At 42.6% G+C, this 22,279-nt stretch overlaps 1 protein-coding gene across 1 annotated transcript; it reads left to right on the top strand.

Annotated features, from left to right (window-relative positions):
* Positions 1–231: 231 nt before the first annotated feature.
* pdap1a (pdgfa associated protein 1a) lies at positions 232–17,498 on the top strand. Its single transcript, XM_084323549.1, has 6 exons — positions 232–389; positions 1,406–1,488; positions 1,577–1,651; positions 2,284–2,408; positions 12,599–12,750; positions 15,459–17,498. Exons 1-6 carry the CDS (start codon positions 377–379, stop codon positions 15,491–15,493), a joined length of 483 nt encoding a protein of 160 aa, XP_084179675.1. The 5' UTR covers positions 232–376; the 3' UTR covers positions 15,494–17,498.
* The last annotated feature ends 4,781 nt before the right edge of the window (positions 17,499–22,279 follow it).

Genomic DNA, 22,279 nt, shown 5'->3' with positions numbered 1-22,279 from the left:
TTTAATCTATGCCGGTGTACTGTTGTCCGTGTGTGTGCATACTGTCGCAACAGAAAACACGAATTGCTATAAAGCCCAAATGTATATGAACAACATGAACGATGCAGGATTTTATATAACTCTAAGGTGATTGGGCGACGTGCATGTCAGTCAATTGCTCCGTCTGTAGCGATTGGTTCAATAGTGCATCATTGCGCAAGCGCCGCCCCTCAGTGCGGAAGAGCCGCGGCGGTGAGCGACAGACTGTGCTGGTAGCGGGAGACACGAAGGCGGCGTTACAGTTCAGGCCTCTTGTTTTGGAAAGAAAGAGGCAGATACAACCGTGATTTATTTAACCGTTTGCTTGTTTATTTGAACAAACTTCGCTTCCACAAATATGCCACGAGGCGGTAAGTTTCAGCCACCGACATCTGTGTTTAAAAAGTGCCTCGACGAATGTTTGCTTGAACTCTCTCACCACTTGCTATGCTAAGCTAAGCTAACGCTGTTAGTACCGACACAGTGTTGGCGAGCTAACCGGTTTGACGATGAAGTCCATCATGCTAGCTTACATAACAGATGTTACATTATTTGGTGTTTCCAAATGGCCCCACCACCACCACGCGTTTATTGGCGTGTTCACTGCAATACGCTAATTGTCTAGCAGCTAGCGTTTATTGGACATTAATAATTCGAACGTAACGTTAACAGTTAACATGTAATTTGTCAGTGTGCTGCTAGAGACACGGGGAGCTAACAACAGCAGCAGCAGCACCACCATGTGCACGACGGCAGAAGGCATCGTTTCACTTTCCCCTGCTTCATGTTCTTGGGACTGGTTGATTGATTGACTTTTTATTAACAGATTGCAGAATGGGTACAATACAGTACCGCTCAATACACACAATTGTCAAGGGGATGCAGACCAGAGACTTGTCTTTCGTCTTGTTTACATGATTGAGCCGTACTGTATTGTACCCATTCTGCAATCTGTTAAATAAAGTTTTCATTCATTCATTCATCAGGGTCCCCCATTTTCAATTCATCATAACATACATGACATACAGGTAGACAGTACTGCTACATCTAGACATTTATGACATACCAGATCTACAAATACAGTACTGTTTATGATACAAAGAGTCTAAAAAGAGAGTATATACATTTGAGGGGGAAGAAAGAAACTGTACATTGGAGGAGGTTGCGTGGGGGGGGGACGACAAATGTCAGATGTTGTTGATAACGTCAGAGATCAGTGTTGACATCAAAGGGCTTCCCCTCCCTGTCCGTCACACCGGCGTGTTTATCCTCTCCTCTCTATGACCATGACCACATGTAACGCGCGGCTCCGGCGGTGAATGTCGCGCATGACTCAACTTCAAGTCAAGTCGCCCACTTGTCTTTCTCCTTCACTCTTGTGTTCCAGGCAAAAAGGGCCACAAGGGTCGGGGGAAACAGTTCAGCAACCCTGACGAGATTGACAGACAGATGAAAGCGCAGCGAGAGCTGGTGAGCAGTTAGTCTCTGTATCAATCGGACACAAAGTGTTGGTGGGGAGAGCTCCGGTGTTGATTTTTTTTTGTTCATGTTTTAACAGGAGGCGAATGGAGGAGCAGAGAAGGAGGGCTCGTCGAACTCTGACGATGACAGTAGCAGTGATGAGGAGAATCTAGTGAGTGTTTGGGAAGGTGTCTCGCTCATCTAGATGAAGGCACACACTGTCCGTTGATGCATTGAATTCAGTGGTTTCTTTTCTCTTGCATGGTTTAGTGTGCACTGAGTATTAGGTGTCTAGAAACATTTACATTTAGTCATTTAGCTAAACACTTTCATCCAAAGCCACTTACAAATTGTGAACAACAAGTCAGCAGGAGGGGTACATCTCTGGCAGCTAAGGGTCAGTGGCATTGTTCATCAAACAGTAACAAGCTTGAGTGGTACACTCTGAGTGCATAGTAGTATAGACATATTAGCATGATAAGTAGTAGTGTAAATATAGTAGCATAGTAGTAAAAAAAAAAAGACTAAGCTTTTATCTAAAGCCACTTACAAGTCAGCAGGAAGGGTCAGTGTTATTGTTTGTCAAACAGTGTCAAACTTGAGTGCTCCAGTCTTTCCTGCGTAGTATAAACATATTAGCATAGTAGGTAGTAATATATGCAAGGTAGATAGTAGCAAAGTGTAAAATGGTACAAAGCTTAGTATTTTTTTAAACACACATGGGTGAATGTTGGAAGATGGAGCATCCACTTGTCCTTATGGGATACGTTCTAAAAATGCCTCACTCTTCTTCCCCTCTTACAGTCAAAGAAGAAGAGTGGGGTGGAGGGGATAATAGAAATTGAGAACCCCAACCGCATATCACAGAAGAGTAAGAAGGTGACAGAGGTGGACGTAGAGGCGCCCAGAGAGCTGTCACGCAGAGAGAGGTGGGTGTCACACGTTTACTTGCTGGTTCACTGCCGATCTGTCCCGAGTGGCCTTGATTACGGGCTAGGGGTGGGCAAAACTCACAAAATTACTATCAAGTTTCAAGTTTGTTTTTATTTGTCACATATAACGTACATGTACTTCAGTGAAATGCTTGGTTCAACTTCTTTATGAGCCCCTGAGAATGTGCTTCATACAGTAAAAAAGTTAAGGAGGAATAATACTATACAATATACAAACTAAAGTACAACCCAAGTACAGTGAAAGACAATGAGGTACAAATGCAGACTTAATGAGGTACAAAACCTTTGAAAATGAGGTGTGTTAAAGTGTCTAAAGTGAGTGTTAATATGAGTGTTTGTTTAAAGTGAGTGTGTGCATGTGAATGTGTGTGCAATGAGTAGATGGATGGGTTGATGATGTTACATAGTCATTGAGCATCCTGATGGCATGGGGATAGAAGCTCCTTCTGAGTCTCTCTGTACTGGCCATGAGACTCTGGTAGCGCTTGTGATAGTCACTGGGAACTACCCCCCCCCCCCCCCACACACACGCACGTTAACCCTTTCTCTGCCACGCTTATGTACATCCTTATACCATCCTCTGCCAGCTCTATTTGTCTATGGAGAAGTTCCCATTTGCAGGGCTATAACTTTTTAAATTGTATTGCTAAATTGACATTACTATGGCCCATTCAATGTCAATTATCTATCGTTTAGGATGTAGCAACGTTCTACTTTTTCATTCACATATTCATACTAAAATACGGTCTAAAGTATAAATATGTTTTTATCGTTTTCTGCAGCATTCTGCAGAACGTGATTTATAGCCCTAAATTCATTATATTGATGATCAAATACAGTTTGATAGCGATCGGCGCCAGATAAAAAATGTCAAATGTACGTGCTTCTAGAAGTTACTACTCATCATCTGATGTTGACCGGATGGGGGGGGGGGTCGTTTATAATTCCGTGGCCAACGTTAGATGATTCATGTAGTGTGGGTGATATGATCATCAGAGCAGTTTGTATCGAACACAGTAATAATAAACGCTGAAACTTACCCCAGTCTCCTCGGGCCGTTGGGCGATCAGCTTGGAGTAGAACGTTTCCTATTATGGGATGTTTATCTAGATCAGGGGTCAGGAACCTTTTTGACTGGGAGAGCCATAAAAGCCAAATATTTCTAAATATATTTCATTGAGAGCCATATAGTATTTTTAACGTATAATAAATTAAATAAATTTTACTTTTAATGCGACTTCTGGTGCTGCATGGTTTTGCTGATGGCCTTGTAATCTGGTTCATACGTGGTGAGGTTGAGCTTCATGCAGGCGTTGAGGCTTCAATCAGTTAAACGTGAGCGTAGGTTGGTCTTAATGTTCCTCATATGCGAGAATGACTGCCCACATGCATATGTAGAGCCAAACATGGTCAATACGGCAATACTCACGCTGCATTGTGTGGTATGTCACAGGAAGCTCGTTCGTTTTTTTTTTTTTTTTTTAACTCAAACATTTCTGGGAGCCATATGCTGTCACCAGAAGAGCCATATATGGCTCGCGAGCCATAGGTTCCCGACCCCTGATCTAGATGAACCATTTCCAGGTTGTATAATACTATATACGTCCAAATAACGTTGTTTATAGAGTTAGGGCGAGCAATTGATTATCCAGTGTGTCGAGATGGAGCCCTGGGAGCTATAGCGAGTGGCAGACCGAATTTGGATGAGCACCACTTTCTGTTTGCTGTTTGGGCGAGCCGCCGATCGGCCACCAGATGGCGCTCTTGGACCGTTGGAGAGTTGAGGAGATCAACAGGAGATCTCAAGTCTCTGCGGGTGAAATATGATTGCCATCACAGATTTTTGAAATATTGATCTCAATGACGTGTTACGGCGTCATTGGCAGATTAAGCATGGCGGAGAATGACGTGTTAACTCGTCCTTGGCGATTAAAGGGTTAACAACATATGATTTTGACATAATCAAACAAGCGAGCTAGCTGGCTGCAGTCATTGCTAACAGCTGCGAGTCGCGGCAGGCTAACCTTATTTCCAGGAACAAAAGCAATCATTCCGAAAGTTACATCGTTGATGCTTGAAATGTTCACGTATGGTTTTTACTTAACACTTTCCGTGCCGGAGCTCGGTGCCCCGGAACCTCCTTGAATGCCGCGACCCACTTCAATGTTAGCATTAAAAACACCTAATCTATGTTTTAAATTATGGCTATGTGTCCAGGGAGCGAAATTAACTTTTTGACTCACCGGCCAGTGGCGGGTAGATGGGAAGAGTCTACCCGCCAAGCATATTTCTTACCTGCCAAAAAAAAATATATATATATTTTATATAAAATTTTTTTTTTAAATAAAATATATATTATATAATCATACTTGTAGTTGTATTATCTGCGAGACATCGCCACCACGCAATAAGTCAAAATGCTTGCTATCTGCAAACAGCTCCACTAGGCCTGCCGCGATAAGCAATAAATCGATTAATTGCCGCGATAATTAAAATGAATGCAATGATTTTGACGGGCGCGATTAATTGCTATTTGCGCGTTTGTTTTAATGAGGCGGACCCAGTGCCCCTTGTCAGTCACTGTCCGTGTTGGGAGGCGGGCCGCTGGCTTTACTACAGAGCACAGCACAGGAGCTCCGTGGGGCTAACGTTACCCCTCATTGTGTCTATTCTACTAGCATTAACGTTACTCATACAAACAGAGTAAACACAGTTTTCAATCAATCAATCAATAACAACATTAACGAGACCCTCGTTGTGTCTATTCTGCTAACGCTAACGTTACCTCTCATTGTGTCTATTCTACAAGCGTTAACGTTAGCTAGGCTGTCTATGCTAACGTTAACGAGCATTAGGCTAACAAGCTGTAACGTTACCAGTCGCGTCTATTTGCTAACGTTAGCATTAGGTAATAACCGGTTTAAAATGGATGGTGATTACCTCACGTTGTGTCTATTCTACTAGCATTAACGTTACTCATACAAACAATCAATAGCGAGTTATATTGATCACGCTATGTACGATAGCCATGCTAAAACGCTAGCACAACATTAGCACCTAACCTAACAACAAGCCTTAACAAGTCAGCGATCTTTTTGCGAGACTAAACTCTCCGCTCGGTGGCAAATTGTGTTGATGTCGGTTTTGTTTAATCAATAAATGAGGCAGAATACACAGTGACTGTATCCTTTGTTTATTGCACTTGTGCCTGCTGCAAACATAATGATTATGAAATCCTAGAGACGCGTCTCTATTCAGTGGTCTGCAGTGTTTCACGTGACTTTTCTGGTACCCAAAAAGTACCTGATAACCACAACAATACTTCCGGTCCGGTCGGTGGGCTTCAAAATAAAAGTCTTAAACACCGGAAAAGACGGAGCGGTGGGCTTCAAAATAAAAGTTTTGGGAAATAAATGTCTCCAAAAAAAAAATTCTCTAACCGGTCGCAATAATATCGCTTATCGCGATATTTTCGGGGGCAATTAATCGCCCAGCAAAATGTGTTATCGTGGCAGGCCTAAGCTCCACTGTCTGTGTGTATACTTGAGTAGCCTCCAGCTCCAGCAAGGATTCTCCGGCCCTGCAGCTAGACCCTATATTCAGCTAGACCCTACATTCAGCATGCAAGGATTCTCCGGCGATGCAGCTGGACCTATTTATAACGTTACCGTTCTTTTGTCAAATCACATTCAACATGCCCTCAGCTAGAATACGCATTCAATCAATGTTATAAGACATTGATATCAGGAGCTATCTGTAGCTACTGCTAGCCCGGTAGATAACGTTAAGACAATTTAGTTTACTGGGACAGATGGATCAACGTGAGCTAGCTAAGCTAGCTAACGAGGGACCGGAGGTATTATGCACTCGAGTAGACTATTGCTGGAGCATTTGTTGATATCAGCAGCTATCAGTAGCTAGCCAGCTAGATACCGTTAGACAATGCCTCGTCATGTATTAAACTAAAAGTGAATAGTTGACTGGGTCATTGTTTAAACAGTAACGTTAGCTCTTGGAGGTCCGATATAGACTAGAGCAGATGGAAGTAAACAAGCCAAATGATAGCTTCCGATTGGTCATTTGCTTTTTCTCTCATGAAACCAGTCACGTCACTCTACTGTGATTGGACCTAGTGCGATGTGGGACTTGTAGTTTTTTAACGATCTCGCGGCGGAGAAAAAAAAGACGAGCGGCTATAATCTGTACTCGCACAAGAGTATCGTTATGAAGTTATGAACTACACGTCTACACGCCACACGGCGGGCAGCCCTCTAAAGGCGCTCCCATAGTCCAGCAGACTGTACACAGAGCAGACTCCGCGGACGTCCGCGCGGACTCTTGAGCTTTGATCTCAGCGGACAGCAGACCCACAGGTGCGACGCTCCTATTTTCTGAGGCGCGGACATCCGCGCCGCTGACTTGGTGTCACACAAAACGCTGCTCGGCGTTTTGGTTGACATCGAACTGCATTTAATGTGACGCCGCGCAAGCGATTGGTGGCGAGAGGAGAGAGATGAGCCCGTGAAGCGCGCTCTCTCTCTCTCTCTCTCTCTGTCTCTCTGTCTCTGTCTCTGTCTCTGTCTCTGTCTCTCTCTCCCTCTCTCTCTCTCCCGCTGATAATGTTCCCTCTGATCTGACTGCCAGTACAGTAGAACAGACAGAATTGTGGGAAATGTAGTAAAACTGGAGCGAGAAATGTAGGAAATAGACCGCGGACGTCCGCTGAGATCTGCTGGACTATGAAAGCTCAAAGAGCCGCGCGGACATCCGCGGAGTCTGCTCTGTGTACAGTCTGCTGGACTATGGGAGCGCCTTAAGTGTCATGCGCCAAAGGTAAAAACAGCCCGCCCCTGCCGGGCGGCGGGCTTTAGTTTCGGTCCCTGTATGTGTCTAATCTGTCCGTCGCTTATCAATGACTCGTTTTCTAGTCAACATTGTCGAAGCGGATTGTTTTTTTATCGGTTCATTTTCGTTTTATAGCATTTTGAAAAGCCCTCGTTTTCAAGGAAAATATAAAGATTCCATGATATTTACTGGAATATTCTAGAATACACACAAACGTAATTTTTCGACCTATTTATCGTTTTCAAATAAACGCTAGATTATTGATAGTATATGATATGTGTACGTATGTACGCTATAGAGGCGATCTGAAAAATCGATTATCTTATTTCCTCATCAGCGATCGCGCACACACAGACACATCACACAGGGCAAACGCTGAGATCTCAGCGAATACAACTCTGATTATCCCAAGACTGGTAAAATAGATTCCTTAACTCAGATCAGATGTTCTCCAAAAAGATCATTCCAATTCCTGATCGATCATGCTTATCGATCACGCTTATTGATTGAGTATTGGCTACTGTAAATATATATTCCAGGCTGATTCCCGTCCCGCGATTACTTCCATGTTGATCAGACGTCTCGCCAGCACAAAGAACCAGCTGGCTCCGCCCCTACATATCTACAGATCCCAGGTCAGTCTTAAGCGACTGACCTGCAGTTACACAGGGATAGACGATAGGGGACGCTTTTTTCCATTCTGAGCTCCTGTAGGGGCTGCTGTACCAACGGGAGACTCGGTTGATGAAATATGATTTCAGATCGCTAATAAAACGATATTTGTCATCAGCACTCAGTGGGGGGGGCTAATAAAACGAGATATGTCGTCCGTGGCACTGGAAGTGTTAATACAGAGTACCGGTCCATTGTTTTTACCCAACAGTATAGACTTAGACCATCAGTTTGGGGTCATTGGGACAAGAGAACTGTTAATTCACTAGATCTTTTAACTCTAGATAAGAGCCTCAGCTAAATGTCAAAACATTTAAATGTTTTATCAATGATGGCTATTTGGATGGATGAACGGATTAACTGCATTTATATATCACTTTTACAATGCCTCACAATCACCCATTCACACTGACAGCAGAGGCAACCATGCAAGCAGGGGAGGAAACTAACTTTTTGGCTTACCAGCCAACTGGCGAGTAGATAATTTTTTTTTACCAGCCATAAATAAATCGCTAATTGTAATAATTACTTCTTTGTATGTCTTTGTCTAAATTGATTTTCAATCATAGTAATAATCACACCGTGTCTCTACTCTTTAAAATATTTATTAGCCTAAAACATTAATAACTGTCTTCACAATATTAGCATAAAACATATTAACCCTTTCTCTGCCACGTTTATATCCATCCTTATACCATCTTCTGCCAGCTCTATTTGTCTATGGAGATGTTCCCCTTCTTTGCAGGGTTATAACTTTTTAAATTGTATTGCTAAATTGACATTACTATGGCCCATTCAACATCAAGTATCTATCGTTTAGGATGTAGCAACGTTCTACTTTTTCATTCACATATTCATACTAAAATACGGTCTAAAGTATAAATATGTTTTTATCGTTTTCTGCAGCATTCTGCAGAACGTGAGTTATAGCCCTAAATACATATATTGGATCATCAAATGTAGTTTGATACCGATTGACGTCAGATAAAAAATTTCAATTGTACAAGGTCCTACACGTCATGCCTCGGGGGGGGGGTTATAAGTCCGTGGCGGACGTTAAATCATTTATTTAGTATGGGTGATATTAGGGGTGCACCGATGTATCGGTCGGGTATCGGTATCGGCCGATAAGTGCCTTGTTGACTGCAATCGGCCTATCGGCCGATAAGCTCCAATGTGCCGATGGCAGTAGCCGATAAATATCCATCAATTTGTGTAGCGTCAAGACAAAAGAAAGTTAACTCGCGACCTGCACAACGCCGTCCCCAGTCCCCCCCACACACACACACACAAGCTACTGCATCAAAGTTACTACTTATGATTAACAAGGCATTCGTTTTGTGGCATTAACGTTATATAGTTAGTGTTACACGTTCAATAACATCAGCATATTATTTACCCGAACATAGCAAGCGTTCATACTAGCTCAGTTCCTTCCGTTGCTCAATGAGCCTTGAGTTTTACCCATTCTGCAATCTGTTAATAACGTTTTCAATCAGACACATGTATAGAAAGGCTTTGTTTTATTATAACATTAGTTGCAGTAAAATCATTATGCCTCATTTAAGTCATCCTGCGGAGCTAAAAGCTAAAAATATTTAAAAAATATATTAAAAAAAAAATGTGCCACAAATATCGGTATCGGCCGATTGTGTTAGTTGAACAATCGGTATCGGTGGCAAATTTTCATATCTGTGCATCCCTAGGTGATATGTTGATCGGAGCAGTGTGTATGTATAATAATAATCAAACACGCTGAAACTCACCGCAGCTTCCTCGTAGCGTTGGGCGATCAGCGTGGAGCAGAAAGTTCGCTATTATGGGATGTCGATCTAGTTGGTCCAGTTCCAGGTTGTATAATACTATATACGTCCAAATCATGTTGTTTATCGAGTTATTGGCAACGGATCGCTATCCAGTGTATCAAGCTGGAGTCCCGCTAGCGATGGCGAGTGGCCGGACGAAATATGGGTGAGCACCACTTCCGGCCACTCACTTCCGGTTTTGGCGATTCGCCGATCGGCCACCAGATGGCGGTCTTGAACCGTTGGAGAGTTGAGAGGAGATCAACAGCAAGTCTCAAGTCTCCGTGGGTGAAATATGATTGCCATGACAGATTTTTGAAATATTGATCTCAAAGACGCTGTACGACGTCATTGGCAGATTACGCATGGCGAGCAATGATGTCTAAAGTCGTCCTTGGCGATTAAAGGGTTAACATAAAAGAGGGAACTATTCTGGACTGGGTTGGGCTGAACTAGGCAGTGAAAGATGTTGGGCTGGACTGGGTTGGGCAGTGAAAGATGCTGGGCTGGACTGGGTTAGGCTGGGTTGGGCTGTGCTGGGTTGCACTGGTCTGGTTTGGGCAGTGAAAGCTGCTGGGCTGGACTGGGTTAGGCTGTGCTGGGTAGGGCTGGACAAGAGATGCTGGAATGGACTGGACTAAATACTGGATTGAGCGGCGCATTGCGAGTGTTCATTTTCCCCCTTCCCCTCCCAAACTGTTCCTACAATTGTTTTATGTTGCATGATGATCATGAATACATTTATTATGTATTGTATTTTTTATGTTTAAATATCAGTATATCAAAGCAGGGTAGCCGGACCAGCACTCACAGGTTCAATGTTTTTTTATTGGCAGCCTGAATCAAAGCAGACATGTTTCGGACAATGTCCTAGTGGTATGGCTAGCCACTGATGAAGGACATTGTCCGAAACATGTCTGCTTTGATTCAGGCTGCCAATAAAAAAACATTGAACCTGTGAGTGCTGGTCCGGCTACCCTGCTTTGATATACTGAACTTTATGGGATTACAGCACCCAGTGTGAGTACTTGTGAGCGCGGTCTAACTTGACTATTATGTTTAAATATCAACATTATCTGTCCATCCTCAGTAAATACTATCAATATAATACTCCTGACTTCATCTGGTATTTTCAAACGCACACACACACACAGAATGCCCCTCCCCCAGTCCCCACACAGAAAGGTAGACTGCCCCCGCCCAGCGTTTCCGTTAGCCGGTAATTACCGGTATTTGACCGGCAAAATCTGTTGAAGTCCGACATATTTAATCTCTCCGGTCATAGTGTCCGGTGAAAATAGTTCCCTCAGGGCACAGTTTGATTATTTGAATTGTATTTGGATGGGCTGGAGTTGGGTGGCCTATGCGATGAACGAAACAATCATTGCGTTTGTTGTCGTTGCTTCGCTCAGCGAGAGCTTGCTGCTGGATTTGCGGAAGGCATGCAGCTGCAGACCCACAGAACCCACCAGCTTTGCTGGCACAGTGCGGTCCCCAGACCTGGAAAGCTGCTCTGCGGGTCTGCAGCTGGATGCTTCTTGCAAACTAACTGCGGCCGGCTCGCGCTGATAACAGCTTTCATTGTTGGACCGGCTGCTTGGTGGAGCAACGATGAAACGAATGTAATGAATCGTTCGTCGCATGGGCTATTTAATTTTGGCCTGTTTTGGTACGGTTCGGGTGGTCAAGTTGTGCTTGGAGGGAGTTGTTTTCACCGGACATTATGACCAGCACCAAGTCGTTGGGAGGTGGAGATATACATCACGCAAACCCACGATAATGTTGCCGTCTCTCTCTGCAAAATTTCTCAGTTCTTCGCTTGATATAATGAATACAAATGTCCAATATAACGGAATTCGTTAGCTCATAAAAATGTGATTATAACAGACTGCTGTTTAGTGTCGGACCGACTGCCCACATACGCGGTCTATTTTATTTCAAGTCAGCAGCAGCACGGAGTATCGAGGGACTTATTTTATTTGGAATATATTAATGACTATATGCAAAAGTAGCCTCGTTTTAAGTAATAATATTATAAATCTACATGCCTTGAGGATGACATTCTTTATATAGCCTATATCAATTGTTTTAAAGCTCAATAAACTATGACCGGAATTAATCTCATTTGTCCGGTAGATTGAAATCTTGCAGGTCACGGAGACCGGCAACAATTTTTTCTAACGGAAACCCTGCCCCCGCCCCCCCTCCTTCCCCTCTCCGTCTCCTGTTCTCTCTCAGGGTTAGCTGCTTAGCTTAGTTAGCGTAAGCAGCTAACGTAACGTTAATTTAGATATTTAATGCGATGTGGGCATAAAGGAATGGCGACGATGCAAAGCATGTTAGATGCATTTGACCCGTTGCGGGGAAAAACTGCACAGACTTATATCGGGTCGCAAAATAGGCACTTTGTAGGTGTGCTGTACACAGAGCTACACAGCGTTTCATACTACTGTCCGTATCCGGCGGATACGACTCAGCGGATTTTCAAAATAAGAGTATCGCAATATGAACCGATCCTTTACTCGCCAGTGTGGCGAGTGGTCTTCATGAATCACTCGCCAAACATAGAAAATACTTGCATTTGGTGAGTAAAATGGCCTAATTTCCTCCCCTGCATGCAAGGTATCACTATAATCTGGAGCAGTTAGGGGTTAAGTGTCCGGCTCAAGGACACTTCGACACGCTGCTGGGAGGAGCCGGAGTGGGAATCAAACTGGCAACCTTCAGATTACCAGACGACTGCTCTACCTCCTGAGCCTCTTGCTACTTGTAATGGTTTTGCTTTTTGATGGGTGAGAAGGATGTTGAGTGACTCTCTCTCTCTCCTCGCCCCTCCTCCATCAGAGAGGAGATAGAGAAGCAGAAGGCCAAGGAGCGCTACATGAAGCTGCACCTGGAGGGCAAGACGGAGCAGGCCAGAGCCGACCTGGCCAGACTGGCCATCATCAAGAAACAGAGGGAGGACGCTGCCAAGAAGAGGGACGACCTCAAGAAAGGTGAGGGTGACGGAGCCCAATACCCCCCTTGGCCCTACCGCTTGGCTCTGCACACCTCTGTTTTGCGCGTGGTAGCGTAGGGTGTACCGATTCTTTTGTCGGTCTGGTGAAAGTGATCATCTAGCCCTCCGACTGGCCCTCCAAATGGGAGTGTGTTCAGGCGCTGACTTGAAACAGAGCTGGGATTGGGATTAGGTTTAGGTTATGGTTTCCCTTTTTAGGAAATACGCTGAATCACGTGTTGCTTATTTCTTTTTTATAATTCAATCTCACACCGTTCCACAGATGATTACAACCATTTCCACTGTTTCAAATCAAGAAAAGGTTTGGAAGGGAATTAAGATGGGTAGGGCCAGGGGAAGGGAATTAAGATGAGATATTATTTTATTGATCCCCTTGGGGAAATGTGTAGCAGCATGGGGGAGGGGGGTACAGGTATGGGCAGGGTAATAGTAGGGGTGTGCGTGAGTAATCGATTGATTGATTACTCACGGCTATGAGAGAACTCGATCTTAAATTATTTACTATGACGCACTTTTTCTTTTTACGATGCCAGCTTGTGAGAATCTGTTGTAGCCAGCTAACGTTGATGCTATTCAATGCTATCAACATTAGCTAAATAGCTAACCAACGAAATACAATGACAGTACCCAACTAACGTTAATGCCATTCAGAATGTATAACATAGCTACAACACACATTAATGTTAATACAATTACATGCATCATTGTTTACAATGAATGGGTGGGGCTAGTCAAAGGACTGGACACGGGGACAAGTTAAACATAAATTAATTTAATACAACGGGTAGTTTCGAGCTGCGCTGTCGTGCCTACCCACCACAGGGCTATTCTATTATATACGGCTTTGACGCGCTGCAGATTAAAATCATCTTCCTCATCGATTGCCTGTAGCTGCATCTAACGTTAAAACTAACCTAAAGTTAGTTGTTCACCAACAATCTCAACATTTGTTTTAGCGTTAGCTCAAAAACACAGAACCGGACGACACAAGTTGTCCACTCATAGATAGGTTCCACTAGCGATAAGGCCTACAAGAAAAAAATTGTTTGGTTCCCGTTGCCGACCGACCCTGCCGATTTAGGTGCGACCCAATTTATTTTAAATGTATTTAAAAAATAATTTAAATGTTAAATATTTTTATTTTTTTTTTTACAATAAAGTTTCATAAAAATCTTAGTCAAACCTTTAGTATTATGGATATTAAACATGCTGGCAGAGTACATGTATCCATGTTGTCGTGAACATTTTAATTAAATAAACAAATTCCCTATCCATAGTGGCCGTGGGAAAGAATAAAATATAAAATTAAATAAATTCCCTACCTACTCATGGCCTTAACTGACAACCAACAGGAACCAAACAATATTTTTTTTATGCCTAACAACTAGGGATGGGCGTGAGTAATCGATTAATCGATTACTTGTAACTATGAGAAAAACCGGATTTTTATGAGAAAATAATATATATATATATATATATATATATATTATAAACGCTAGATGATCAATATTATACGTGCACGCAAGCACATTCGGGCCGCGCACGGATAATCGCCGTGTTCATTTCCTCTTGGGACTTTTACAGTGAAACCGAAAGAGCCCATTTCACAAAACAGCCTATATCTTCATCAAAATTAGTCTGATTATCCTAACACTGATAACATAGATTCCTTACCTGACATCAGATGGTATCCAACTGGTATATTCCAATTCCTGATCACCATTCGAAAAAAATCGATAAGTGTATGGATCCAACGTGATACAGTAGTACACATGATTCCGCGGGGCTGAGAGGCTCCAGAATGAACTGTGGTAACCCCGGCTGGATCAGTGGACTGGAAAATGTGGAGTACCGGATTTTTTTTCCCCATCCATTTTCATTGAGTCTATTCCAAAATCCCTTATGTCATCTGGGAGACGATAGGGGGCGCTTTTTTCCACATATGATCGCCGGCGGCGCTCGGGTATACTCGGGTAGGCTCGCGTGATGCACTATGATTTCAGATCGCTAAAAAAAAAATCCGAGAAATCTCGTGAGTGGCTTTCAACATAACTATCGGAAACCCGAGATATCTCGTGTGTGGCAGTCAAAGTGTTAAAGTTTTTTTTTCCCTTTTCGAGTAATACACGGATCAATCGAGTATAGCATGCGATCAATCCATCCCTACTACAACAATACTTCCGGTCGGGGGCTTTCAAAATAAAAGAGCAAAGTCTAAAACACCAGAAAAGACGTTTATTTTGTACAGCGTATTCCTCCACGAGTAATCGATCACTACTCGAGTACATCATGCGATCAATCTATCTGGATTTCTTTGTAAAATGCCCATCCCTAGGTAATAGTAGAAATACATAAATATAGGGTTGGATTGGGTCAAAGTCTTCCCTTGTGAGGACTGGCAAACATGACCTTGTGTTTTCTGAGAAATGTACTATACTTGTACGGACGTCTACAACTTTGCCAGTAGATTTCAACCCGGTCCACTTACTCAATCACACTTTCCAAACTATCTTGCCGTTTTCTGGAACTTACTGGAACGTATTACACTGATGATGACACTAGAGTTGAACCCGTTTCACCCTCTTTCTCCCCATTGTAGCTTGATAATACATTTTCCTTTCTATTATTGATTGTAGAGTAAAACGCCTCACACAGTTTGCACACCTTGTGCATTTCCATTCACAGATAAAGTAGGGGACGACTCCAAGGCAAAACGCTAGTCCTCCCTCTCTTCTGAGGACATGACATTGGTTCAGCAGTCTAGGAGCGATGGAGGAGGAGGAGAAGAAGAAGAAGAAGAGGAGGGAGACCTGGAGGAAGAAAGGAAGGGGAGGGGTATCTGCTCAGGGGTTGCGCTCGGGCTCCCGCTCCCCTCGTTTTCAAATGAGAGGGTGGTGGGGTTTTCTCAGGCGGTTGGGTTCAGTAGGGGAGGGGGTGGGGGGGTAGAGGGGAACGGAACATGTGGGATGCCCCTCGCCTCTCCTCAGAATTCTGTGGGGTCACAATTGCAGGCGTTCCAAGTGCTTCCTTAACCCCCCCCCCCCCTCCCCCACTAGAATGATGAAACCAGGATGGGACAGTCATAAAAAATAAAAATAAAAACGTTCAAAAAAGCGACCCCCCCCATGCTGTTTGGACGTAGAGATGACGAGAAGATTAACACACCTAGATGTTAGCATAGCTGGCTAGCTAGCAGCAAGCTGATGCAACAAGTTGCCACGTATACGAATCGATTGTCAATCTATCGAGCGAGCAGTCTTTATTTTAAATTTCAAACGTCCTTCCCGGGATAACTTCAGCGTCTCATCCTCGTCGCATCATTCTAGCCCCTCCCCCATCCCACCGGAGGTGTAATTCTAAAAGCTGCTGGAGTTTTACATTCTTTTGAATTATCATTTCTCTTTGTTTTTAAACAGTTTACTCAATGAATTGACGGGTATTACGATGACGGGGGGAGGGGGGGGGGGGGAGACCATTCGCTTAGTCGGTGCTTTTCACTTTGCTTCCATCTCGCCTGTTTTTCGAAAGGTGAGCGGGTGAGACGGAGGGAGGAAGTCGGGAGCACTGATGAGTCATACAACATACAGGAAATCTATGTACTCCTTAATATTCTATCCAGGGTTGCGTTCAGGACAACAAAAGGTTACACAACGGGTAGTTATTGACCATATTCACACAACAGCCGTTTTTGTGCAAAACAGCCACTGTGTTAATAGGGTCAATTCCGTGGATCGTATAAAGTTGACAAGGCTCTTTAATCTTGTAGAAATAACAAAGTATTGATCTGGACGTTGGGAATAGTTTTTTTTATTTAATTTCTTTACTTCCTGAATGCAACCACCAGTTCTCCTGCTTTCCCCACCAGCAGTGTCTTCATTATTCCCTATCAGGCATTTCTGATGCCTCTTAGCTCTGTTGGAAAGTGACAGGGATGAGAGAGAGAGAGAAAGAGATATGGCGAACCCACATGGCGTCTTGTGTCCCACGCCCATTGCTTTTAGAAAGCAATAAGTGTTTTCATTACCATTAGCAGACTGAAATTTACATTTTTACCCACTAGATGGACTCGTTGCTTCGTATACCCATATTTGACAATGGAATCGTGTACTCTTAGACCATACCTGAATTTGAAATCTGCAGAAATTTTAAGTAGCACTTATCTTTAGCCTCTCCCAATGATTTTAATGGACCACTATTGACCATATGCACACGGCCGTTTCTTTCTTGTGTCGCATTCAAGTTGGGATTCCTTTCCACCCTTTTCCCGCCTGTGAATATGGTCAATGACAGTTGTAGACCTAGTAACATGAGTTAAAATACACATTTAGAGCCCCGTACACACACACCATTTTTTTCTGAAGGGGTTCGCTCGTTTCTCTCTCGAAGGGACCATGTGTTTTGTTGCCTTTGAAAGTTTACTCGAGACCAAATCACTGTCTGTCTTTCTCTGGTAGTCATAGCCATGATGATGTGCTACATATAGACCTAATGGTGGAATCTGCAATGCCTTGAACGGGAAAGCAATATTGTCTATAATATGGAGGTAGCTTCTAGAAAGAAACTCCTTCCTTACTACTTACTCTTGTCAAGAAACATACAGTATAAGAAATATAACTTCACGGTGAAAGGAATCTCCAAGACTGAAAGGCTTAGTCAAAAATTATTCCTTTGCTTTTTCATCTTGTATTTGAATTCAATTGTTGTATAGAAATAAATACATTAATAGATAAATCATTGACCATTTTGTCTTTCTTTTGTATTCACATTGTTAAAAAAAACTATATTTACAAAATGTTTTATAATCTGATTATAGTATACGGTAGTTAGGACAACTTGATGTGTCCGCAGTGTATTGTACCCACAAGCTGTTCACCTTAAAGGAACATGCCAACAATATGGGAAATGTGCTTACCATCATCTCCTGTCAGACAATAAGATGGATACCAATTTCCCTTCTGCGTTCAGTAGAAAGCTAACCTAGCTTTGCTTAAAACTCGGAGAGGTGTTTTTGGCCAACAGCTAGGATAGCTTTCTACTGAATGCACAGGAAATTGGTATCTGTCTTCTTGTCCGACTCTGAAGAAGACTGCAAGCACATTTCACATACTGTTGGCATGTCCCTTTAAGGAGATACTTTGGTAATTAGGATTGGGTATCACCAGCCATTCTATTCGGTTAGGAATACTGGTATTTCAGTAAGAAAATACCAATTTTGCTTGGATAGAAAATATTCTCAGTTAACCAATGCTGTAAACTGTAAGGAACACTAACTTGGTGCATTATTTGGAAGCATGTCTATGTTCCCCGGGTCCTATGTTCCCCGGTAGCGATAGATAGTCAGACCACCAGCCCTGATTCCAAACTCTAACCGTAACCAACTTTGAAAGAGGGCCTAAGCTTAACCAGTTCGAAACAAGGCGGACATTAATAATTAATAAAATAATAAAAAATTTATAAAATGTTCATCAATTGGGGAACATAGGACCCGGGGAACATAGGGATGACCCCCATTATTGAATGTAACATGACCAACACACTACAGCAGTCGACACAATATAGCATACAAAAAACAATGACTTTCGATCTGGGATTTTGTGAATCGATATTTGATTGTTGAAATTAAGATTGATTCGAAAAATATATTTAACCTAGTGATAATCTATAAACATATCCATCAGTTGGTGTTGTTTTAAACTGTTAAATGGCCTGGAAACAGGCTATAGACCACCGCAACACTTCCAGTATTTTGAACTCGTGTGAGAGACTTGGCTTGGTGAGGGGGGGAAAGGGAGCATGGGGATATAATGAATTAATGTTTATTTAGAGCCTTGACGTCAAGGCTATAAGCAACATTAAGTCACAAGCTCCATGTAACGCGGAAGTGCAGTGGTCTATGTCGTGTTTTATTTAGTTTGTTTTCCTTTGTGGGCGAGGCGTTGGTGGTAAACCTGGTGAGAGGTGAGGGGATCACCGTGACCGCTGGTGAGAGGCTGAGGGCCCCCCTTTGCCACAGGTGGACTGCTGGGATCTGGGGTCTGCAACACTGCAGGGGTGTGATGATGAGGAACCCCCATTGAGGTTCTTTAGTGTGAGTAACAGTCTAAATATGATGTAACCGAGATATGACAAGTTATATCATCACCAAGCATTGAAAACCAGCTTCATCTGGCCATTAAGTGACTTGTTGTACAGAACTTGTAAGTCACTTTGGATAAAAGCATCAGCTAAATGTAAGTCTCGACGACATTGAAAATGAGGGTGACCTCAATTGTCTTTTCGAGTATAAATAAAGGTTGATGATTATGAAGTAATCAAAATACTAAAAGAAAAACGCACTGTAAAACTCAAGTTCATGAATAACTTGTTGAAAAGTAGATCACATTGCGGCTTGTGTGAAAATACACCAGCTAAGCCCACCACGTAAACAATGGTGCAAGTTGGACGGGTCGGTAAACGAGATACGAGTTTGCTATCCTACTTTATTAACAAAGTTTGAATCCGTGTCCCGGTATTTAATGTGTATCAAGTTGGAGGCCATTGATATGAAAAAAGCTTGAGAACCACCGATTTACACTTTTTGAATGCTAGTATAAAGTATTTGAAAATAATGATTTATTCATTTACCTGTATTTTCGCCATAGTCACCAGGCACAAGACACCAGAGTTGGAGAGGAGTGGGTATAAAATACAACTTCTTCAGTGGCGTCGCGTGGGTAAAATAACAGGGGAAGCCAAAACAAATTATTAAAAGAAATTTATTAAATTTTTTTATTAAATTTTTTTTTTTTTTTTTTAAGTCAAGTAGTCACCATGTACACTACAGTATGGCTCGGCGGCCAGTCAAACTTTCTTAACAGATTGCAGAATGGGTACAATACAGTACGGCTCAATACACACAATTGTATAAGGGGATGCAGACCAGAGAAAGACGTTTGTCTTGTTTACATCAGGGTCCCCCATTTTCAATTCATACTAGTGACATTTATGACATACAAGACATCATGACATCAAATATACAGTACTGTTACCCCTAGATCCTGACAGAGTATATACATATGATGGGGAGGGGACTGTACATTAGGAGGGGGTGGGTGGGTGGGAGAGAAATATACATACGGCCGGTGTTGTTTTCGAGGAGGGACTCGGGAGTAGGATTCCGCAGAACACCGGGAGAGAATATGACTGTCTATTAGACAAACGTGACAAGACAAACGTATTTCTCTGGTCTGCATCCCCTTAACAATTGTGTGTATTGAGCCGTACTGTATTGTACCCATTCTGCAATCTGTTAAATAAAGTTCTCATTCATTCATTCATTCATTCATTCACGTGTCTGTTGCGCCGCGCGCCCAGCCATCAGAGCGCTCCTACCATAGGCGGAGTTTGAACTTGACGCCAGGGGGTGCGACTGCTTGGCGAACTATGCCCACGCGCAGCGGGCGCGCGCGATTTTTTTGGACCTTTATTTTATTATTTTAGCGTTTTTACAATGCCCTAACCCCTAATTTTTTATTTTATTTAGGTAGTACAGCAGCACACACACACACTCACACACACAGCACTACGGGGGATCATTTTTAACTGACTTAGGCTCTAATTATTATTATTCATAGAGACTCTCGAGCAATAATAATTATTACAGCCTCCATTTTTCGTGGACGAAAAATATACCAGGCTATAGATATCAATTTTCCCGAAATAACGCTACCTGCCTCGACAAAATTCGTGCATTGGTTATCCAGATACATTAATTATCATCTCAGAATAAGTGGCTTTGTATCGCGCTGCTGCTGCTGCTGCTGGCCCGCGTTGCCGTTAACCCTTTCACTGCCACACTACAGAAGGTTCGCCTTATAATGTGACATGATTACTACTATAAAATGAATGTATTGTAAAACAAAACATAATAGAATTCAGATTTGTTTCTCACAATAATTATAATTTTATTAAAATAAAAATAATCTTGATTTATAAAAAAAAAAAAAAAAAAAAAGAAAAAAAAAAAAGGCAATGCACCCCCTGAACCCCCATAAACTCCGCCCATGGCTCCTACTGTAAAATGCGGAAGCAGTCATTTCAGCCTCAGTTTTACTCGTTTATAAAAATGATTTAAAATGTTTATTAGCAACGCCAAGCTTTCAAACCCCGCCGCATCTGTGTGTGAAACCCTAATGGAACGCTGGGTACCTTTGACATTTATATCCGATATATTTTGGACCCACCGCTAGCTTTTAAGCAGTGCTTGATGGTGCACATTAACCTGGCTACTACGGAGGAATAAGTTACTGCGTATTCCAGCCCCTGGCTTGCATTGCAGTATACAAGCTTGCCTGATAACGTTAGTTAGTCCTTAGTCAGGCTGCTCAGTTCTTACCTGGTCAATAATGTGGTCCTCCTCTTGCCAGATAGATTTGTTAAATCATAATATCCACAGTGGTGTGCTCTGCGCTGGTCCTCAGTACTAATGGGATGTCACGTTAGGTAGTCGGGTGGAAACGTGAACTTCTGACCTGCCCCGCCTCCAGGTGGAAAATATGCTGAACGTCTTCCTCCCAGCTCCGTTTTAAACTTTTAGGGTGTGGCACAGTGGCAGTCAGCTCGAATCTGATTGGCTAGGATCGGATTTGGAGTTTGGACTCACTCTATAATGCTGGAAGCCTGGAGAAAGAGACCTACCCACTGCTTCTCTCCTATACTAGCTGCAGTAGTGAGCACAGTCTGACAGTGTGTTAGAGGGAGTGAGAAGGAGAAGAGGGAGACATTAAAAAAAAAAAAAAAAACACAGATGCACAGATGAAAAAGAATGTAAACTATATTAAAAAAAAATTATATTTAATTTTTTTTTTTTTTTTTTCATATTTCATAATTTGATATGAATTGATATGAATATAGGGAGGCATGGCTTCCGTTGGCTTCCACAAGGATTCGCCACTGAACTTCTTATGCAGAATTTAATGCATCATCTTGATACTTTTGCCTGGTTATCAAGTGGCATTTGTTAAACATAATATAAATTGTATCATTTATTGTCACTGTTTTTGCGCCAACTGCATAAAGCATTCACCAGATTCAATAGTTTCCTCTTTTGAAGTTCTCCCATCCTTTTCAACTTGCTATTACTCATTTATAGAAGCACAGATAGAAGCCATATTTTGACAGAAACAACTTAAGTATTATATGAAGCGCTGTATCCTAGACTGCAACCGTTTCATTGCCATTTGTGCATTTATATAACTCTTTTATCCAAAGCTCTTTACAATTTGTTCCACACATTTTTACCCATTCACTCACACACCGATGGCGGAGGCAACCATGCAAGGTGCCAACCTGCTCATCGGGAGCAATTAGGGGTTAAGTGTCTTGCTCAAGGACACTTCGATAGGCTGCCTGGGAGGAGTGGGAATCGAACTGGGAACCTCCGGATTACCAGACGACTGCTCTACCTCCTGAGCCACTGTCACTCTCTATTGACGTCAACACAGATCTAGATCATCTAGGCACAGAGA

The sequence above is a fragment of the Notolepis coatsorum genome, assembly GCF_963971535.1.
Source record: "Notolepis coatsorum genome assembly, chromosome: 10".
Classification (NCBI taxonomy): domain Eukaryota; kingdom Metazoa; phylum Chordata; class Actinopteri; order Aulopiformes; family Paralepididae; genus Notolepis; species Notolepis coatsorum.
Note: the sequence above shows the minus strand (reverse complement) of the source record. Positions and strands in the feature narration are given on the sequence as shown.

Excerpts from the sequence above, each read along its gene's own strand:
- pdap1a (XM_084323549.1), top strand. Across the intron at positions 1,489-1,576 it reads TGAAAGCGCAGCGAGAGCTG|GAGGCGAATGGAGGAGCAGA; the intron begins GTGAGCAGTTAG and ends ATGTTTTAACAG. Across the intron at positions 2,409-12,598 it reads GAGCTGTCACGCAGAGAGAG|AGAGGAGATAGAGAAGCAGA; the intron begins GTGGGTGTCACA and ends CTCCTCCATCAG.